The 17362-nt window shown below is 36.6% G+C and overlaps 1 protein-coding gene across 1 annotated transcript in view; it reads left to right on the forward strand.

Annotated features, from left to right (window-relative positions):
* STARD13 (StAR related lipid transfer domain containing 13) overlaps positions 1 to 17362 on the forward strand; it is a 681455-nt gene that overhangs the window by 141378 nt on the left and 522715 nt on the right. The window contains exon 3 of the mRNA XM_043992799.1: positions 13707 to 13850. Within this exon, the coding sequence (XP_043848734.1) occupies positions 13707 to 13850 (144 nt within the window). The remainder of the gene's footprint in view (positions 1 to 13706; positions 13851 to 17362) is intronic.

Consider the following 17362-nt stretch of genomic DNA (forward strand, 5'->3'; position numbering starts at 1 on the left):
GCCCCTGGTGCCCATTTTAAAAATGAAGAAACTAAGAGTGAGGTTAAGTGACTTCCCTAGGATCACATAGTAAGAATCTAAAGCAAGATTTGAACTTGAGGTCTTCATGATTCTAAGTCTGGCATTCTATCTATTGTATCATAATGTCTCTGTTTCTGTATGTTAATCCACACTAACTTCAGGTTTACCAACACACTGATTCCATCAGAAGGTCATTTTCTGTTCCAGTGAAGGCAAAAGGTTCCTAAGAAAACAAAATTGTTCCTCTTCCCTAAGGTGGATAATGTCTGGAATAACTAGTCAATAGGCTCTGTTCATAGAATTGACAAATAGGACCTCCCAGGTAGTATCTCAATTACAGGGCTAAAAGCTTATTGGGCAGTCAGGGCAAATTTTTTGTCAGAACATCTGTTCTCCTATTCACAGTTGGGATGAAGAGGAAGAGTGTAAGGGGACGCAAGCATCTTTCTGGGTACATTCTGACTTCTTCACTATGGGTCTTGTTGCCAGTGTTCTTGCCCTTATATCCTAACTCGAATCTTACGTATTGTCTGTAATCTAGGGCAACTACCTGCTCCTGTGAAATAACTTGAACCCTCCTTACTCTGCCTTTATACCTATTCCTATTACCTGTGCCCTACTACCTGCCCTGAACCTAGGAAACTACAACTCTGGATGCTCCCTGGCCAATCAGAGTACCCCAGTTACCCTGTCAGTTACCTTGATAGGTGTGTGGCAATTACACTATAAGAAATGCCATTTGTGAGGGAAATCGAATAAAAGAAAACCTTGTCAAAGAAACATAACTACAGTGTGAGATTTTGGAGATAACAACAGTATGGAGTAATGACTGCTTTAAGCTATAGCCAGGTCTATGAGCTGCTGAAGTAGAATGGTAGTAAATGTCCTGGGACTTAAGGAAATTTTGAAACTACTTAGAATTACTTCAAGAAACTTCTGGCATAATTTTATACACATACACACATCTGTGTAGATGAATTAATAGATACATCTGTATGTATATATAGATATTTGCATTTGTATGTACATATTTTATATTTGTCTACATGTATTTGTATAGAGAGCTTCTAAGAGAGGGAAACAATGTTAGGAGTATCTTGGAGTAATTCTTGAATTAAACAATTCTTGAAAAATAAATTGATTCATAAATGTATATATTCACATATATGTATGTATACATATATTCCAGGGATATGAAATTATGTATATAATGGACTAGCCAATGATGGGTCAGGCCTAACAGTAAGTACAGGAGACTCACATGGATGTTTAATGAAGCTGCTTCTACAAGTATGTGATGTCATGGAATGAAAGGGCCCAGGTCTCTCCTTTAAAGCATGCACAAATATACTGTCATTTCCTGTTCTCTTAATGCATGCTGAAGAAAAGCCTGTAAGTGGCTATCGAGCTGGTACTGGATGTTCATACAAGAGCCACTAATTAGCCAAATTCCTTCTCTCTCCCACTGTAGCAATCTAAGAGGAAGGTGCTGTAAGCATGTGTAGGAATGTGTCTCCTCAACATGATTATTTCAGTCTATTGCATATGTTATTTTCTATGCTTGCCCAAAAGTATTGCTGATGGAATGCCCTTGCTAGATTCAAAAGATCAAAGGAGCCAATGCTCTGCTGAAGGCCAGATCTCCAGTGACAAGAGTCCATGGCAAAGACTCCCATAGCTGTCCAGGGCAAGCCCAGCAGGGGGTCAGTTTGAAAGCAATGTCCTGTGAGCAAGGGTATGACTCTCCCCATCATCAAGGATGTACTTAGAAGTAAATTTGTAGGGGGAGAATGCTTTGTAGTCACTATTTTAAATTTGAACCCAGTCTTTCCAGGTACTGTGGTGGTAGAGGGGAGAGAATGTTCCTTTATATAGGGATGCTTTTATAATTTTGGTTCTTTATCTTTTCAGTAAATGTCTCTGTAAAAGATAATTAATTTTGATAGCTTTCTAAGGAGATATCAGCCAATTAAATGATAGTATAGTGACAATAACAGGTACTGGCAATTGATATTGCAGAGAACAAAGCAGAATGGGGTTTGGGCCTATAGCTTTAGAAGAATCACTGACCCCTCAGAGTTATATATCTGAGCTATATCATGTGTTTATGTATGTATATATGCATGCACATATATGTGTATATAATCTGAATATATGCATGTATGTAGAATGTCCCAAAAGTCTTAGTGCACTTCAAACTACCCTAAGAACCTTTAAAACTTTGCATGTTGTCTACACATATGTGTATATTTTGATTTTTTTTTTAATGTGTTCAGGGATTTCAGAAATATAGCTCACTAGACTGGAGATCTCTAATGACCACTTTCAATCAAAGTCATGGACATAATTGGGAAGTAGATTATTATAAAGGCTCTAATAAATTTAAAAAGGATCAGCTTAGCCAGTGAAATGATCTATTGTGATAAATTTTATGTAAAAAAGGTACATAAACTCTGGCTATGAGTCATTAAGAGACATGCAAACTTGTTTGTAAAACTGTTTAAAGGGTTAAAAATTACAGAGAATTTTAAAAATTTATGACATTTTAAAGATGTATATTTGGCAGCATTTGGGAAACATAAGTATCTTAGTCATAAAAGTTTACCTTAATGATTATTCCAAATCATCATCTCAGTTTTTTATTCAAAGGAGCATATTCTCAAAAGGCACCCAACATGATCTCTTATATAATCTCTTTGGTTTGGGTATATTGGTATAATGTTAGTTACAGGATAAATGGTTTTCATTCAGGCAAGAAAGGATTGTATCCTTTTAGTGGTCAAGTATGTTAGTCAAGAAATAAGCGTTCTCTAGCTAGAAAATAGATTTTACTTCCTACAGTGATTTCCAGTGAATGAATAATCTCTACTCTGTTGTGATCTCCCTTACACAAAGTGTCATAGATGAGCATATTATACTTACTTATATTAAGGGGGTTTTGGGGTTTTTTTGTACACAATGTGGTAGAGTTATTTAAAAACTATAACTTTCGGTAAAATCAGTCTTCCACAAGCTGCCCATGTGGCTGGCGGCCTCTTAAGTCATCAAATGCCTCTGGGTTTCAGTTAATCACCCAGCAGTAGAGTTGAGCCCTTCATTAATTTGACTGAAAAGTTCCACTTAGCTCTAAAATTGATCTTCCTTAAGCATAGGCTTGACCATGTCATTCTCCCTACCCCATTCAATAAACATCAGTGACTCTCTATTACTTCCAGGATCATATATAAAATGTTCTGTTTGTCTTTTAAAGCCCTTTATAACCTGGTTCCTTCCTAACTTTTCAGTCTTCTTTTGCCTTACTCTTCTCTGCATACACTACCATCCATTGTCACTGGCATCCCTGTCTCCAAAGACACTATCTCCTGACAGCATTTTCACTGTCGGTGCCCCTTGCCTGGAATGTTCTCCCTCCTCAACATTACTTCTTGGCTTCCTTTAAGTCCCAGCTAAAATTTCACCTCTACACAAAGGCTTTCCCAATCGCCCTTAATTCATGCCTTCTCTCTTTGGGTTACCTTTAATTTATCCTGTACATACCTTATTTGTACATGTTTTTTTCATTTTGTCTCCCTGATTAAACAGTGAACTCTTCAGGGGCACGGACTATGTTTTTGCCTTTCTTCATGTCCTCACTACTTAGCACAGTGAATAGTAGGTGCTTTAAAACACACACACATATGTATATACGTGTGTGTTTACGGTTTCTACATACATAGCAGGGCTGGCAAAACTTTCACACCCCCTCCAACTTGTCATTTTCCTCTTTTGTTATCCTTGCAAATCTGGTATATTTGAAATAGAATCTCAGGGTTGCTTTAATTTGTACTCTTCTAATTATTAGTGATTTGGAACATTTTTTCACATAATTGTTGATAGCTTAGATTTCTTCCTTTGAAAACTGCCTGTTAATATCCTTTGACCTTTTATCTAATGGGTAATAGCTATTAGTTATAAATTTGAATCAATACCTTACATAGCTTGGAAATAAGACTTTTATAAGATATACTTGTTGAAAGATCTCCCCCTCTAAGTTGCTTGTTTACTTTCTAATTTTTGCTGTTATATTGTTTTTTGTAAAACCTTTTTGTTCTTATATATCAGTATTGTCTATTTTATCTTTTGTGAACTACTCTATCACTTGTTTAGTCAAGTCAACAAGTCAATAACCACTTATTAAGCATTTATTATATGCCAGGCACTGGGCTTAGTCATAAACTCTTTCTCTATCCATAGATCCAAAATGTAATTTCTTCCTTTCTAATTTGTTTCTGATATGACTTTTTATACATATTTCATATCCATTTCGAGCTTTTCTTGGTATATGATTGAGGTATTTGTTTAAACTTAATTTCTGAATTTGTTCTACTTATTGTAAATTGGATTTCTATCTGGAAGGAAGTAAATTGTTTTGGAAATTAAATGAATAGCATCATTTGTCTAATTGAGACATTTGGTATGAGGCAGATACCTCTTGGAAGCAACCACAGCTAGAACATTTGGTTAATAAAGTGCCCAAATAATCTTATCATAAGGAAGTTTTAAATTTTTTTGCACCCATAAGGCAGTCTCATGACATAGAGCCTAAAACAACAATATCGCTCAGTACCAGGACCTCTGAGCAAACATGGCAACTAATTCTAGAACATAGCGAATTTTTTTAAGTTATAAATAAAAACCTTGCTTTTTTGTTGTCTTCCATATTTGGATTTTCACATCACATCAAATCATGGTGGGGTTGACATTTCAAGAATAAAACAACTCATTTCAGACATTTATTATGTGCTTACTGTTAGGCAAGGCATTGACACTGTGTAAAATATTCAGTTATTTTATTGTACAATTAGATAAACTGGGCAGATAATTATTCCTTCTTGAAAACAATAGCATGTATTGAATTCTATTTTACAAAAAAAAAGGGGGGATGTCAAACCAAGGGTAGCTTTCCCATAACCCCGATGTATTTATGACTCAAAAAAAATCACCAAGCTTTCTAATTGCAGAGTATGATGTGATCTGGCTGCAGCGGTAACTCTGACCTCTGGGTGTTCTCCATGCACTTACTGCTTTCTGCAGCATTCCAACAGATTTAAGTATAGATGTCTGGCAGCCATCTCCCCTACTGCAATGCACTCCCAGGCACATCCTTGAAACAAATGTGCCTTTGACTGTACTGAATACGATTATTGTTGAAAAATAAGAAGCTGTAAACCAGTGTGCAAAATTCCTTTTATCCCCAAGGCACAAATAATCATATTGAAAGCCTGGAATGTATTTACTTCGGCTTTATCAGATAAAAGAACAACTACATGTATATTTCACATATTTAAATTAGTTCAATTCAAACAAACTACAGTGTTTAATGCCCAAAGATGAAGTTTGCATATACTTAGGGGAAAAAAAAATAACCAAACCTAACTACAGACTTTTTAAGAGTTTTTCTCATTGAATGCACCATTGATGTTGCCCATTCAATGTAAGCAAGCTGGTTTGTATTTTTTAAAAACTATTCCACTCAATTGATATATTTCCCCAACTAGTTATCTGTTTCCTGAAGTTGTTGGGTTTTTTTTAATTACTGGCAAATACTTAAAGTATTTTGTGATTTGAAATTTTAATTTATTATTTTTCTTCAATTAATGATTGAAATTCCTTTTACCTCTCTGGAACAAATTCCAATACACCAAATCTCCTTTTATTATTATTATTTTTTTTTTGGTGAGGCAATTGGGGCTAAGTGACTCTTCCAAGGTCACACAGCTAGTAAGTGTCAAGTGTCTGAGGCTGGATTTGAACTCAGGTACTCCTGAATCCAGGGCTGGTGCTTTATCCACTGTGCCACCTAGCTGCCCCAAAATCTCCTTTTATTAAGTGTTAATATCAAAACCTTATTATAGTCTGCTGATGATTTAACATAGTACTTCTAACAATCTATAAGCATTGTCAAATGAGGATTTGGAGCCAAAGTTACAATTTGTTTAGGTTGGCTTATTAAATTGACCCATTAAGCTATATGTTATAAGATAATGAAAACTCACTTTCTTTATCAACTATTAAATGAAGCTTCAAAAACTTATTAGATTAGAAAAGCTTATCAAATAATAAGGAAAACTAGAGGTTTTTAAAAATTTTACCTTCTTATTGCATTGAGTATAAATTGCATTCAAAATCTCTTAACAAATCATTAGAATTGGGGATAATCTTGTAGTTTCTTGGTGGTAGGTACAATGCTAGACTTAGAGTTAGGAAGAACTGAGTTTGAACCCCACTTATGACTACTAGCTGAGTACTATGGATGAGCCATGTAGTATCTCTGGTGCTCTCACTTTTCTCTTTTATTATATGGGGATAATAATGCCTGTGGTAAAATATGTTGTTGGCCTTTTTGTTGGTTAACTTATTCGAAAACAGTTGAAAAATGAAATATTTTTAAATTATAATGCCTCACACATTCAATTTAAGGACATTCTTGGCTATTATATAACCCTTATAACTTAAATATATAGTTTATATATACATATTATATACATATTATATATATATATGTATATCTTATATTTGCAAGGAGTTATATACAGGAGAAGCCTGATAAGGCCCTCTTAAATTCCTCTGACTCTCTTAAATATGGTGATAAAATCCTTTGGCAAAGTGTGAATTATCTTGATTATGGGTATTTCTCTGGTAGCTAGCTATCTCAGTGGATGAAGTACTAGACTTGGAGTGAGGTTCAAATCCTGCCTCATACACTTATTAGCCATAAGTAACTGAACTTCTCACCCTCAGTTTCTTCATCTGTAACAAAAGCACCTACCTCAGAGTTATAATGAGGATCAAGTGAGATGATATATGTAAAGTATTTTGTAAGCCCTAAAGCACCATGTACCTGGTATTTTGGATCATCATCGTCGTCATTGTCGTAGTCATCATCATCTTGCCCCTGTAACATCGCATTAAGAATGAATATTGATGCAGTCCAGGCATCTGGGCTATAATCTTAAACCTCGCCAATAAAAGGCAGAGCCAAAATAGACTAGGGAAAGAGAGGAGCTACATAGAAACTTGGGACTCAGTCCCCTCAAGGGAAGCCTGCAGATCCATTTAGCTACTGTAGGACACCACCTGGCCCCTTGGACAAGGGAACTAGGTGTATATGAAACCACGTGGTCCTCAAGAGAGAAAGAAACCATGCAGCCCAAGAGTTGGCAGCAGGCAGAAATAGAGGTGAGCTAAGAGGATTTCTTAAGCCTAGCCAAGTGCTGCAGGTGTAAACCAGTAGCAATAGAGTGTCAGTGACAGACCAGTGGAAGAGTTCCCAGACCAACCAGGAGATAGAGCCAAGGAATATAAATAAAGGAGAGATGTGGAGGAATCTAACTGGACTTTGCCCTTCATTGGCATTATGAGTTATGTGAATTGTGAATGTTTGGGTGGTAGGAGTTTGGGAAGAATCAATTTTCCTTTTATACAGGAGAGCAGTTCTAATCCTATGTTAATAATGTAATCTGAAGGACTGATTATATACATTTTGGGGAAAGGCAAGAAGTTCACTAAGAAGGGAAAAAGAGTGTCTTTATTGTTTATAGGCCCAGGCAAATTTTTTATCTTTTTTTCAGGTTAAATAAAGTTTGTCCTATATTCAATTTCTTGTTAGCCCAAGTGCTTGAATGAAAGCTGAGAACCCTTTACCTTTTTTATAGATATGAATATACAAGTCAAATCCTGATTTCCCAGGTGAAATGCTGCATAGGGACATGAACCCCCCAAAAAACCACCCCAAAATCGAGTCTATGAATCTGTGAGAACCTTCTAAAAGTGACCTTGATACAGATAAAACAAGAACTTCACATCCATGGTTCATGTATTGACCTGTAGTATGCCATTGGTAAAAGACGTTACTCCCACCACTGGACACGCATAGCACAGAAATTAGTGTGATAACTATGAACATCAGACCCAAAACACTTTAAGATGCTCCTACTCTATGTGCTAAGCACTGGAGAGAGAAAGAAAAGCAAAAGTCAGTCCCTACTCTTGGGAGCTCACAGTCTAATGAGTCATGAGGAATCCAACTGGTCAGTGGAAGAGGGGGATGTGACCCTTGTTCTGGGCTTCCTGCACCCCTACTTTGCTGCTTTCTGCTACAGAAAAAACTACTTTTAAAAAAGTGACTCTGAAGCTTGACTCCCAAAGCAATTGGAATTTCCTTACTGGAATGTCTGTGTGTGTGAGAGAGAGACAGAGACAGAGACAGAGACAGACAGAGACAGAGACAGACAGAGAGAGATTTTATAATACACTTTCTATGTGCCAGGGACTGTACTAAGTGCTAGGGTTATAAGTACAAGCAAATAAACATTTTCTGCTTTCAAAGAGTTTACATTCTAATGGGGGGAAACTATAGGTAGGGATGCTAAAAATTAGTGGGGAAAAGAGTACTGATTGTGGAGGTGAGGGGCAATAAATCAGTCAAAGAGGAGATAGAGTCCAGGTGAAAGGGAGGTGAAATATGGCAAGGGATCTTCCTAAAATACCATTTCTTCATCTGATTTCATCCTACGGCTCAAAGCACTTTACTCTTCACAACTATTTATACACTTGGTTGTTAACAATTGATTCAATGGGGGTGTCTAGTTGTTCATACCTAGTTCAAACATTTAATTGATTCTCTCACCTAATAAAGCTATCAGGAGGCAGCTAGGTGGTACAGTGGATAAAGCACCAGCCTTGGAGTCAGGAGAACTTGAGTTTAAATCTGGCTTCTGACACTTGAAACTCACTAGCTGTATGACCCTGGACAAGTCACTTAACCTTGATATCCTGCCAAGAAAAAAAAAAGCTATCAGGGCTTAGAGAATCTTATTAGTTACCTTAATTGGAATTGAAGGTGTGAAATATCTTTCTTACAAAAGTATAAAATAAAAATAAAAGGATAATAAGAATACAAACTAGATTAGTAATAAGTCAAGTATAATAAGGAGGGTAAAACTTTCATAATATAATTTCTGCTTATTTGAACGGAATATTATTCTTCCAATTGTTAAAAATTAATGATAGCAAAGGTGTTATAATCACCAGGAGACACTACTTACCAGTATCTAAACTTAGTCAGTGATGAGTCAAGGAATATCAGTCCCATGTTCATTCCAGTGATTATGTGCTTCACTCAGGACCAGATGATACTCTAGAGCAACACCCAGTTCTTTCTGCATTTCAGAAAGCTGACTACCTCTCTCCCTTTGGTTCACCATTTTTGTTATTGATAGTGCTGCTTTTGCTACTCTAAGGGTTTAAGTGTGTATAGATCTATCCAATAAGATTCTGGCTCAGTATTCACCCATTGGGAAACTATTCCTTTGTCTTCTCTGCTTCATTTTAATGGAGTGTCATCACACAAGCATGGTATATCCAAACATAGTTTTCTAATCATGAAGAAAGAAAAGGGAATACAACTCAGTACATGGTGTAGTGGAAAGAGCAATGGATTAGAGTCCAAGAAATCTGTTTTCAAATCCCAGTTCTACCACTTACTGCTTGTGTGACTGTGGACAAGACATTTATTTCCTCTCAGCCTTAGTTTCCTCATCTGAAAATGAGGAGATTGGACTGGATGATCTCTAGAGTCACTTTGAGCGCTAAATTTATGCTTCTGTGATCTTATTAACCACTACAAGAACTGGGCACTAGTAACTCCTCTAATTCCACACAGCCCCAAATCCTTTCTTTCTAGGCAAACCAACCCCAAGAACTCAAATAAAATTTAGGCACTCAGATTCAACCCTCCCATTTTTTCTACAAGCAAATAAAAAAGTAGGCACTTCAAAGAAACTCAGTTCAGGTGATTATCTGAATAGAAGCATACCACCCCTATGACCATAACCCCTCACCACGGGAAGAAAAGTATTTTGTAAGGTCTGAAGTTCTCAGCTAGATCCTACAATGAGATATGTCCCAGATCTTTTCCTTATTTGCTGCTCTAACATTGTCAGAGAGCTTGAATTGCACCAAAACCCTCTCTCCCCTCCCCCTAACTGCATTTAAACTTTGCTCAGTGACTGGTGTAGGGGCCAAACTTAATATGTGGAGAGTTAATTGGGTGGCTCACCAAAACATTGGGGTCCCAGAAATAATGAGGGACCTTTAGGTTCAAAGCTCCCTCCCCTCCAAACTGCCTTTTTAGATATTTCTCCCAGACCGATAAGAAAGGAGCCTAACAGCCTCTGTTCCACAAATGAATCAGGTTTTATTAAGGAGAATAAAGTAAACAGTAAAGGTCAAATTAATAAAATCAAAGACAAGGGAATGGGGAAAAGAAATACAGATAATCCTCCTAGCTCTAAAATGAGCAGAGTTCATATTTTAACTCACCACCTGGGGCTTGTAGCTTCAATGGAAAGAACAGCTTACAGCCAGGCCTGAAGGATTCATCTGCCACTGCTGCTGCTGCTCATGCCACCAGGAGGAAAGATAACTCCAGAAGGGCAGCGAGCTCCCCATAGCAAGTGTTTAATCTTCCTCTACCAAAAGGGGGAGTCCTTCAAAAACTGCTTATGGAGAGTGGTTTCTCCCGACCTCAGCAGCAGATGTCACTTCAGGGCAGGCCTCTCCCAAGGAGTCAGCCAAATTCCAGTAATCTTAGCACACTGGGCTACATAGTCAAATGAATATTTCCTTGGTTGGGTTCACATCCTGCATCACTTCACCTGCGTTTCCATATGCCATCAATCCAAACTCCCTTCACTCTTTGGCTCTTTCCATAATTGTTCATAATTGTGAAAAAACTTGACAAAGCTTTTCAGTTGGGCCTGCCCTGAGGCAAAGGCCTACAAGCTAGGTCTCTCTTTTTTCCTCTCCACTCTCCTATTCTTGTTATAGGGAAGCAGTAGGGCAGAGCAGAGAAGTGTATTGTATCAATAATAATGCAGAAATATATTGTACTTTATTATTTACAAAATCCTTATATACATCATATCATTTGATCCTCAAAATAACCTTGTAAGGAAAGTAGTATAAGTTTAATACCTTATTATGAGGGTACTTTCCCAAACTCAAAGAGTGGGTTACCAAGTATGGATATCCCAGATTTATATTACTCTCTGGGCCTGCATCCATTAAAACCATTGTTCACAAGCCCCCATTGATCTGTTCACTTTTAATAGCCAGAGGAAAAAATTAGTTCAAAGCAGAAGTATTTAATGAGATGATATAAATTTATTGATGTGTACAATAAATCTTATACATTTTTACATCTTTAAAAAAAACTTTCAATATGTAGCATGTCCTTTTTTGGCTGTAGTCACTTGTTTTACATGATTTGGCATTGAGCTCTTTAATTATTCATCATGAAACTACATATCACATTGCATCTTAAACATTTCTTTGATAAACAGTCCCCTTTTCCAAGACTAACTTCAATTATTATAGCATATGAGTTTTTAATGTGGTTCAAATCAAGTGAATTCTCAGTCTACTAGATCATCTTCATCTCTAGCTCTTGGGTAAATTTCTTAACCTTTTGTGACTTGTGATATGGTATGAGGTTGTATTGTATTGAACCTAATTCCCACTGTATATTCTAAATGTTGCCCTTTCTGAGCTTTTGCTCATGTGTTTGCCTCACCTGAAATTGCTTCCCTTTTTCAACTCCTTGCCTATTTGCTGAGTCATATCACAATAATTCTTTAAAATCCAAATTAAGAGCTACTTCCTCCATGAAACATTCACTGACTATTTTAGTGCACTCTGAGTCTCTTTGACCATATCTCTTAATGACTTATATAATAATTATCTCATAATTTGTTACTTAATTGTGGTCTTACTGTTTTACTTGCTAAATTTATTTCCTCCAAATAGATCAAAAGTTTCTTAACAGTAGAAATGGTTGTGGATTTGGAATCAGGAAGACCTGGATTCATATCCCATTCTTGACACTTAGTTATATGTGATCATAGGCAAATCACTTCACTTCTCTGAAAGTCTCAGTTTCCTCATCTGTAAAAGTATGGATAATGGCAGCCATAGTACCAACCTCACAGAACTTTTTCTGTAAGTTTCAAATGAGAGAATGTATGTCAAGTACTTTGAAAATCTTTTAAGTGCTGTGTAAAACCAACCATTATCATTATTATTGTAGTTATGATGGTGGTGGTTGTGGTGGTGGTGATGACATAATCAGATGTTCAAAACCAATTTGCATAAGACTTTCCTTAGTGGTAGAGATTAATTACTCAATAGGGCAAGTCTGCTTAAGGGGCAAAGTTGGGAGAGGTGAGATCTTGCTATCTTGGCTTCCATCTTCAAGGGAGAAGACATGCATTGTTCTGAATTCTCTTCAAAGAGAAAACCCTGAAGGGGAGAAATTGGGGGAAGAAGCAGGCATGTAGAGGAATCAATACCTCGATCATGTCCCTGGCTCCATAGTCTTTACCTCCTTTCAGGTTCATCTCTGTAAAAAGATTCTGGAATAATACTGAAGGCAGAAACTGTATCTTATGTCTCACTTTAGATCCTCTATCATGCCTTGCTTATTGTGAGACACATAGTAGGCAGTCAGTTCATATGAAAATATTAATTAACCCCTCTCAAACCCATCATATGCTCATTATTCACTGGTAATATTTAATTTCTAAAAACTAGCTCTACGAATAAGTACCATTTGTTCTCCACAAATTAAAAATACTATGTAAAATACCACCCAAAATAAATGTGAAGAGATGCTTTCAAAAAATATCCAAAATACTGTCATCTCCTCAGAGCGTTGGAAGAGAGAATCTTTGCTTTTCTAATTATGTCTTTCTTCTCTTCATTTTATTTGATGTGGTGATTTATTGTAATATATATAAGGTCATATTTTCTGGGCTACCAGAATTGGTAAGGCTGAGACCTATTTGTGTATACACACATCTGACAATTGAATGCATACTTGCCTACTTTGCAAATGCAAATTAAGGTCTTGTGCATGCAAAAGTCATGGACACTTTGAAATGTCAACTATTCGTTATGAAAAATGATATATTTAGCTTTCTCAGATGTCATGATTTTGAAGTTGCAAGACACAACGAAAACCATTCACGGAAATAACTCTCACATGAAGTTTTGGAATGCTCTGGAGTGTATAACATATGTTTAGTAAAAGAGAATTCAGCTGACTAAAACTTATATGTATTTTTAAGGAAGACATGATCATATAAATAGCTTCATAAGATGTGGGACCTGGATCCTGCATTTCTTGCTTTGGCAGAATTTCTGCTGACTTTCATAGGGGTTACATACCCATGAAGTAAGGAAGCACACAGTGAAGCCAAATCATATGCTTTATTAGGATGAGAAGATGGCTTTCAACAAATATAGCCAGAGGAGAGGGATAATGTTGAAACCAAGACTCATACAATATTCATCTTAGTGATTGCTTTTTGTGGAAAATCAATATTATTATGATAATAATGCATCCACAGATGTTCTAGAGCTAGGAATAAATCGCAGTTTCATATTTTGACTCAAGATAATCAAGCAATTTCTTAGTTTAAAAAAACACAGAAAAGTGTTACTTGGTGCAATGAAGATCTTTGGGTTTTGATTCAATAGTGTTCTTTCTCTCTCCTCCAGACATGTAAATTTGAAACAAACTTTAACTTTGCAGTGTTAATATTTTTAGATTTCATGTATTCTCTCTGGTTTTCCTTGTTTCTTAGAGACAACCCAAGGACTCAGAGTGGTCAGATTCTATGGCCTATGTCATGAAGAAGTTAGAGCAACTAAATTTAGATATTGAAGAAGCTCTCAGTGCTGGCTCTTCCCCTTCTCATACTCCTTCTTTCAAGAGGCGAAAACAGCAGGTAAGATTCCTTTGAATTTATTAAATATGGTCTGTTCAATTCAATTCAACAAACATAAATTAAATAAACATAAGGAATTGTCCCAAAGGGTATTAGAACTACAAAGATGAGAAATAGCATAGTCACTGTCTTCAAGAAGCTTATAGTCTCATAATCATTGCTTGGTAAATGTAAATCACCCGAAAAAGTGAACTTTGATTTGGATTAGGATCTCAGATATTCTGTACTTCTTGGGTGAAAAAGAAATTGGGAAATGCGTACTTAGATTTTATAGTGGGAGATGTGGTGAAGGAGAAAACAGGCTTTCTCAGACAGACCAAGTATCAAGTAAAGTGATGTCTTCTTTTGGGAGACATAACAAAATAGGTAAAATATTTGTAGTACTTTGAAGTCATAAGATCCAGAAAGGTGTTTTTTTCAAAGTTGAATGAATTAGCCTCCAAAATATTTTGTTAAATGTTAAAAATCTCACAATCCAATTCTTTTTCACTTGAAATGTAGTATATGCTGATTTATAAAAAAGGGAGTTAAGGCAAATGAAACTCCAGGCCTTAAAAGCAAAACAGCTTTTTGACTTAATTCATGAAACTTTTGGACAAACCCAGTGGCAAGTAATTTACACGTATGGTTGTGAAAATCCAACAGGGCATGAAAAGGTTTTGGCAACATTATTCCATAAGTCCAGTAGATGAAGATTTTGTAATATGACACAACAGCAAACTTTTGTTAAGCACCTACTGTGTGTAGAATACCATACCAGATGTAAAGAGGTTCAAGATGTAAAGTTTAGATCGGATCCAGTCCTTGTCCTTGAGGAGCAGCTTCAGTCTTGTAGAAGTATGAAACAGACAGGAGCTGATTCAAGCGTAGTAAAAGTGAAAATAGAAAGAAGGGGATGAGTCTGAGAGATGTCATGGAAACTGAATCAACAGGACCTTGTAAGTTGTTTAATATGAGAGGAGAGGTGAAGAAAAGAAGTCAAAGACTCAATTTGACCATTCAATATCCAACTTACATTTCCCAACTTCAGCCATTTTCACTGGTTGTCTTCCATGCCTAGAATGCTTTCCTTCATATCTACCTCCTGGCTTCTTAGGTTTCCTCCAAGTCTCAACTAAAGACCCACCATCTGCAAGAAACCTTTCCTGGTCCTCCTTAATCTTAGTGCTTTCCCTCTGTTGATTATCTCCAATTTATCCTCTATAAATCTTATTTGTACATAGTTGTTTTATGTGTTCTCCCCCATTAGACTGTGAGCTCCTTGAGAGCTAGGACTATCCCCCCCTCCCTTCTTTATATCTCCAGAGCTTAGCACAGTGTCTGGCATATAACAGGGGCTTTATAAGTGTTTGTAGAATTGTCTTGAATTTACTAAGCACTTACTATACACAAGGCATTGTGCTATAATTTCAAAATTACAAAAGTGAAAGGTGACAACAGGGACAAAAATAGTGAATTTAGAAGGTAGAAAAGGCTTACAGAAAAAGGTAATGAGCAATGACATAAAACTTGGACCTGTTGAGTTTGATATTTAGGTTCTATAGGCAATTGAAAATATGGATATAAAGCATGGAAGTCAACCAAGAAGACACATATTTGGGAACCATCAGCATAGAGATGGTAATTGATGTCCTTGGATTGAATGAAATTGCCAAGGGAAAAACGTATATTGAGAAGAGAAGGACAAAGACAAATATAGAATGAGATAGAGAATATATGTTTATCGGCACAGTGTAGAGGAAGGTATGATAGCCTTGGAGTCAAGAAAGCTGGGTTCATATCCTGACTCGAATACGTACTAGTTGTGTGACTCTGAGGAAATAATTTAGCCTATTTAAGCCTCCCTTTCGTCTTCTGTTCAATGGACATACTTGCATTTCCTACACACAGGTAGGAAAGGGCTTTATAACTAAAAAACTATATAAATGATAATAATAATCATAGTTTGATATATTTTCATAAAGCAAAATCATACTCAATCATAGATTAGAAAGTTGAAAAGGAGCTCTGCAGTTATCTGGTTCAATCCACACTGACATACATGGCGGGTGATGATACAGCTTCTGCTTGAAGACCTCTATATATGAAAAGTCCACCACCTCTTGAGGCAACCCATTCCACTCTGGGGCAGTGATAATTATTAGGAAGTTTTTCCTGACATGGAAGACACAGTGAACAGAGTGTCAGGCCTGGAATTAGGAAGACCTGAGTTCAAATCCAGCATCAGACACTTACTGGGACCATACAGAGCAAGTTGAATCTTTCCTTCACAAAGCTATCATGTGACCCCTAAATTTACTCTTCTCTAGGTTAAACCTCTCCAGTTCTTTCAAGTATTTCTTACATGGCATGGACTCAAGGCCCTCAAGGATATTAGCATTTTCGTTGCCCTTTTCTAGACACTCTCCATATAATCCATGTCTTTCTTATATCATGATGCTCCAAAATGAAAATGATACCCCACATAAGACTTAATGAAGGCACAGAGTGTCTTGGCATTATCATTTCTGTATTCCTGGAAATTGTATCTCTTTGAGTGTAGCTCAAAATCACTTTTGTTTTTTGGCTACCACATCATACTGCTGACTGATAGTAAGCCTATACGCCACTAAAACCCCAGATCTTTTTCATAATAACCACTGTCTAATCATGCCTTCCTCATTTTATCTTGTGAAGTTGACTGTTTTAAATACTCAAGTATAAGACTTTTCATTTATCTATATTGAATTCTATCTTGATAGATTCATTCTACTGCTCTAGTCTTTTAATATCTTTTGGCATCCAACTATTATTGTTCATTTTTTTAGCTGACCCTCCCAACTTTTCTCTCCTTTTCCTCCCACTGTAACTTAAAAAATCTTTTTTATTGTCCTTATTGTCTTTTACCAACCTCAGCTCATTCTAAGCTTTAGCACTCCTGATACTATTTTATATGACCATATTTCCAAAAATCTAAGCGACATATCAAACCATACCCAGATTTCCTGTCCTTCTTAGTCACAAAATCTTAATAAAGTGGTCACTGCCCTCCAGGGTTCCTATGATTTCTGCCCCAGAACCCCCAGCATAGTTTCCCCTTGTTGGTTCCTCCACCATTTAGAGGATGAAATGAGCATGAAGATATCACTTTCCCAATGGCATGATCCTCTTTGAGAACGGACAAACAACAAGAAGTAAAATGGTATAAAGGGAGAAGGGAACAAGTCCCATAAAAGAACCGTGTGGGACACTTATGGTTAGCGGGCACGATCTGGATAAAGATCCAGCAAATGAAATTGGGAAGGAATAGTCAGAAAGGTAGGAGTAGATCCAGGAGAGAATAGTGTTATGAAAACCTAGAGAGAAGACAGTATGAAGGAGATGATCCACAGTGTCAAAGCCTGCAGAGAGGTCAAGAAGAATGAAAATTGAGAACAGCCTGTTAGATTTGGCAGTTAGATCATTAGTAACTTTGGAGAGAACATTTTCAGTTGAATAATAAGGTTAGGTGCCATACTCAGAAAAAACACACA

Source organism: Dromiciops gliroides, chromosome 3 (assembly GCF_019393635.1).
Source record: "Dromiciops gliroides isolate mDroGli1 chromosome 3, mDroGli1.pri, whole genome shotgun sequence".
NCBI lineage: Eukaryota > Metazoa > Chordata > Mammalia > Microbiotheria > Microbiotheriidae > Dromiciops > Dromiciops gliroides.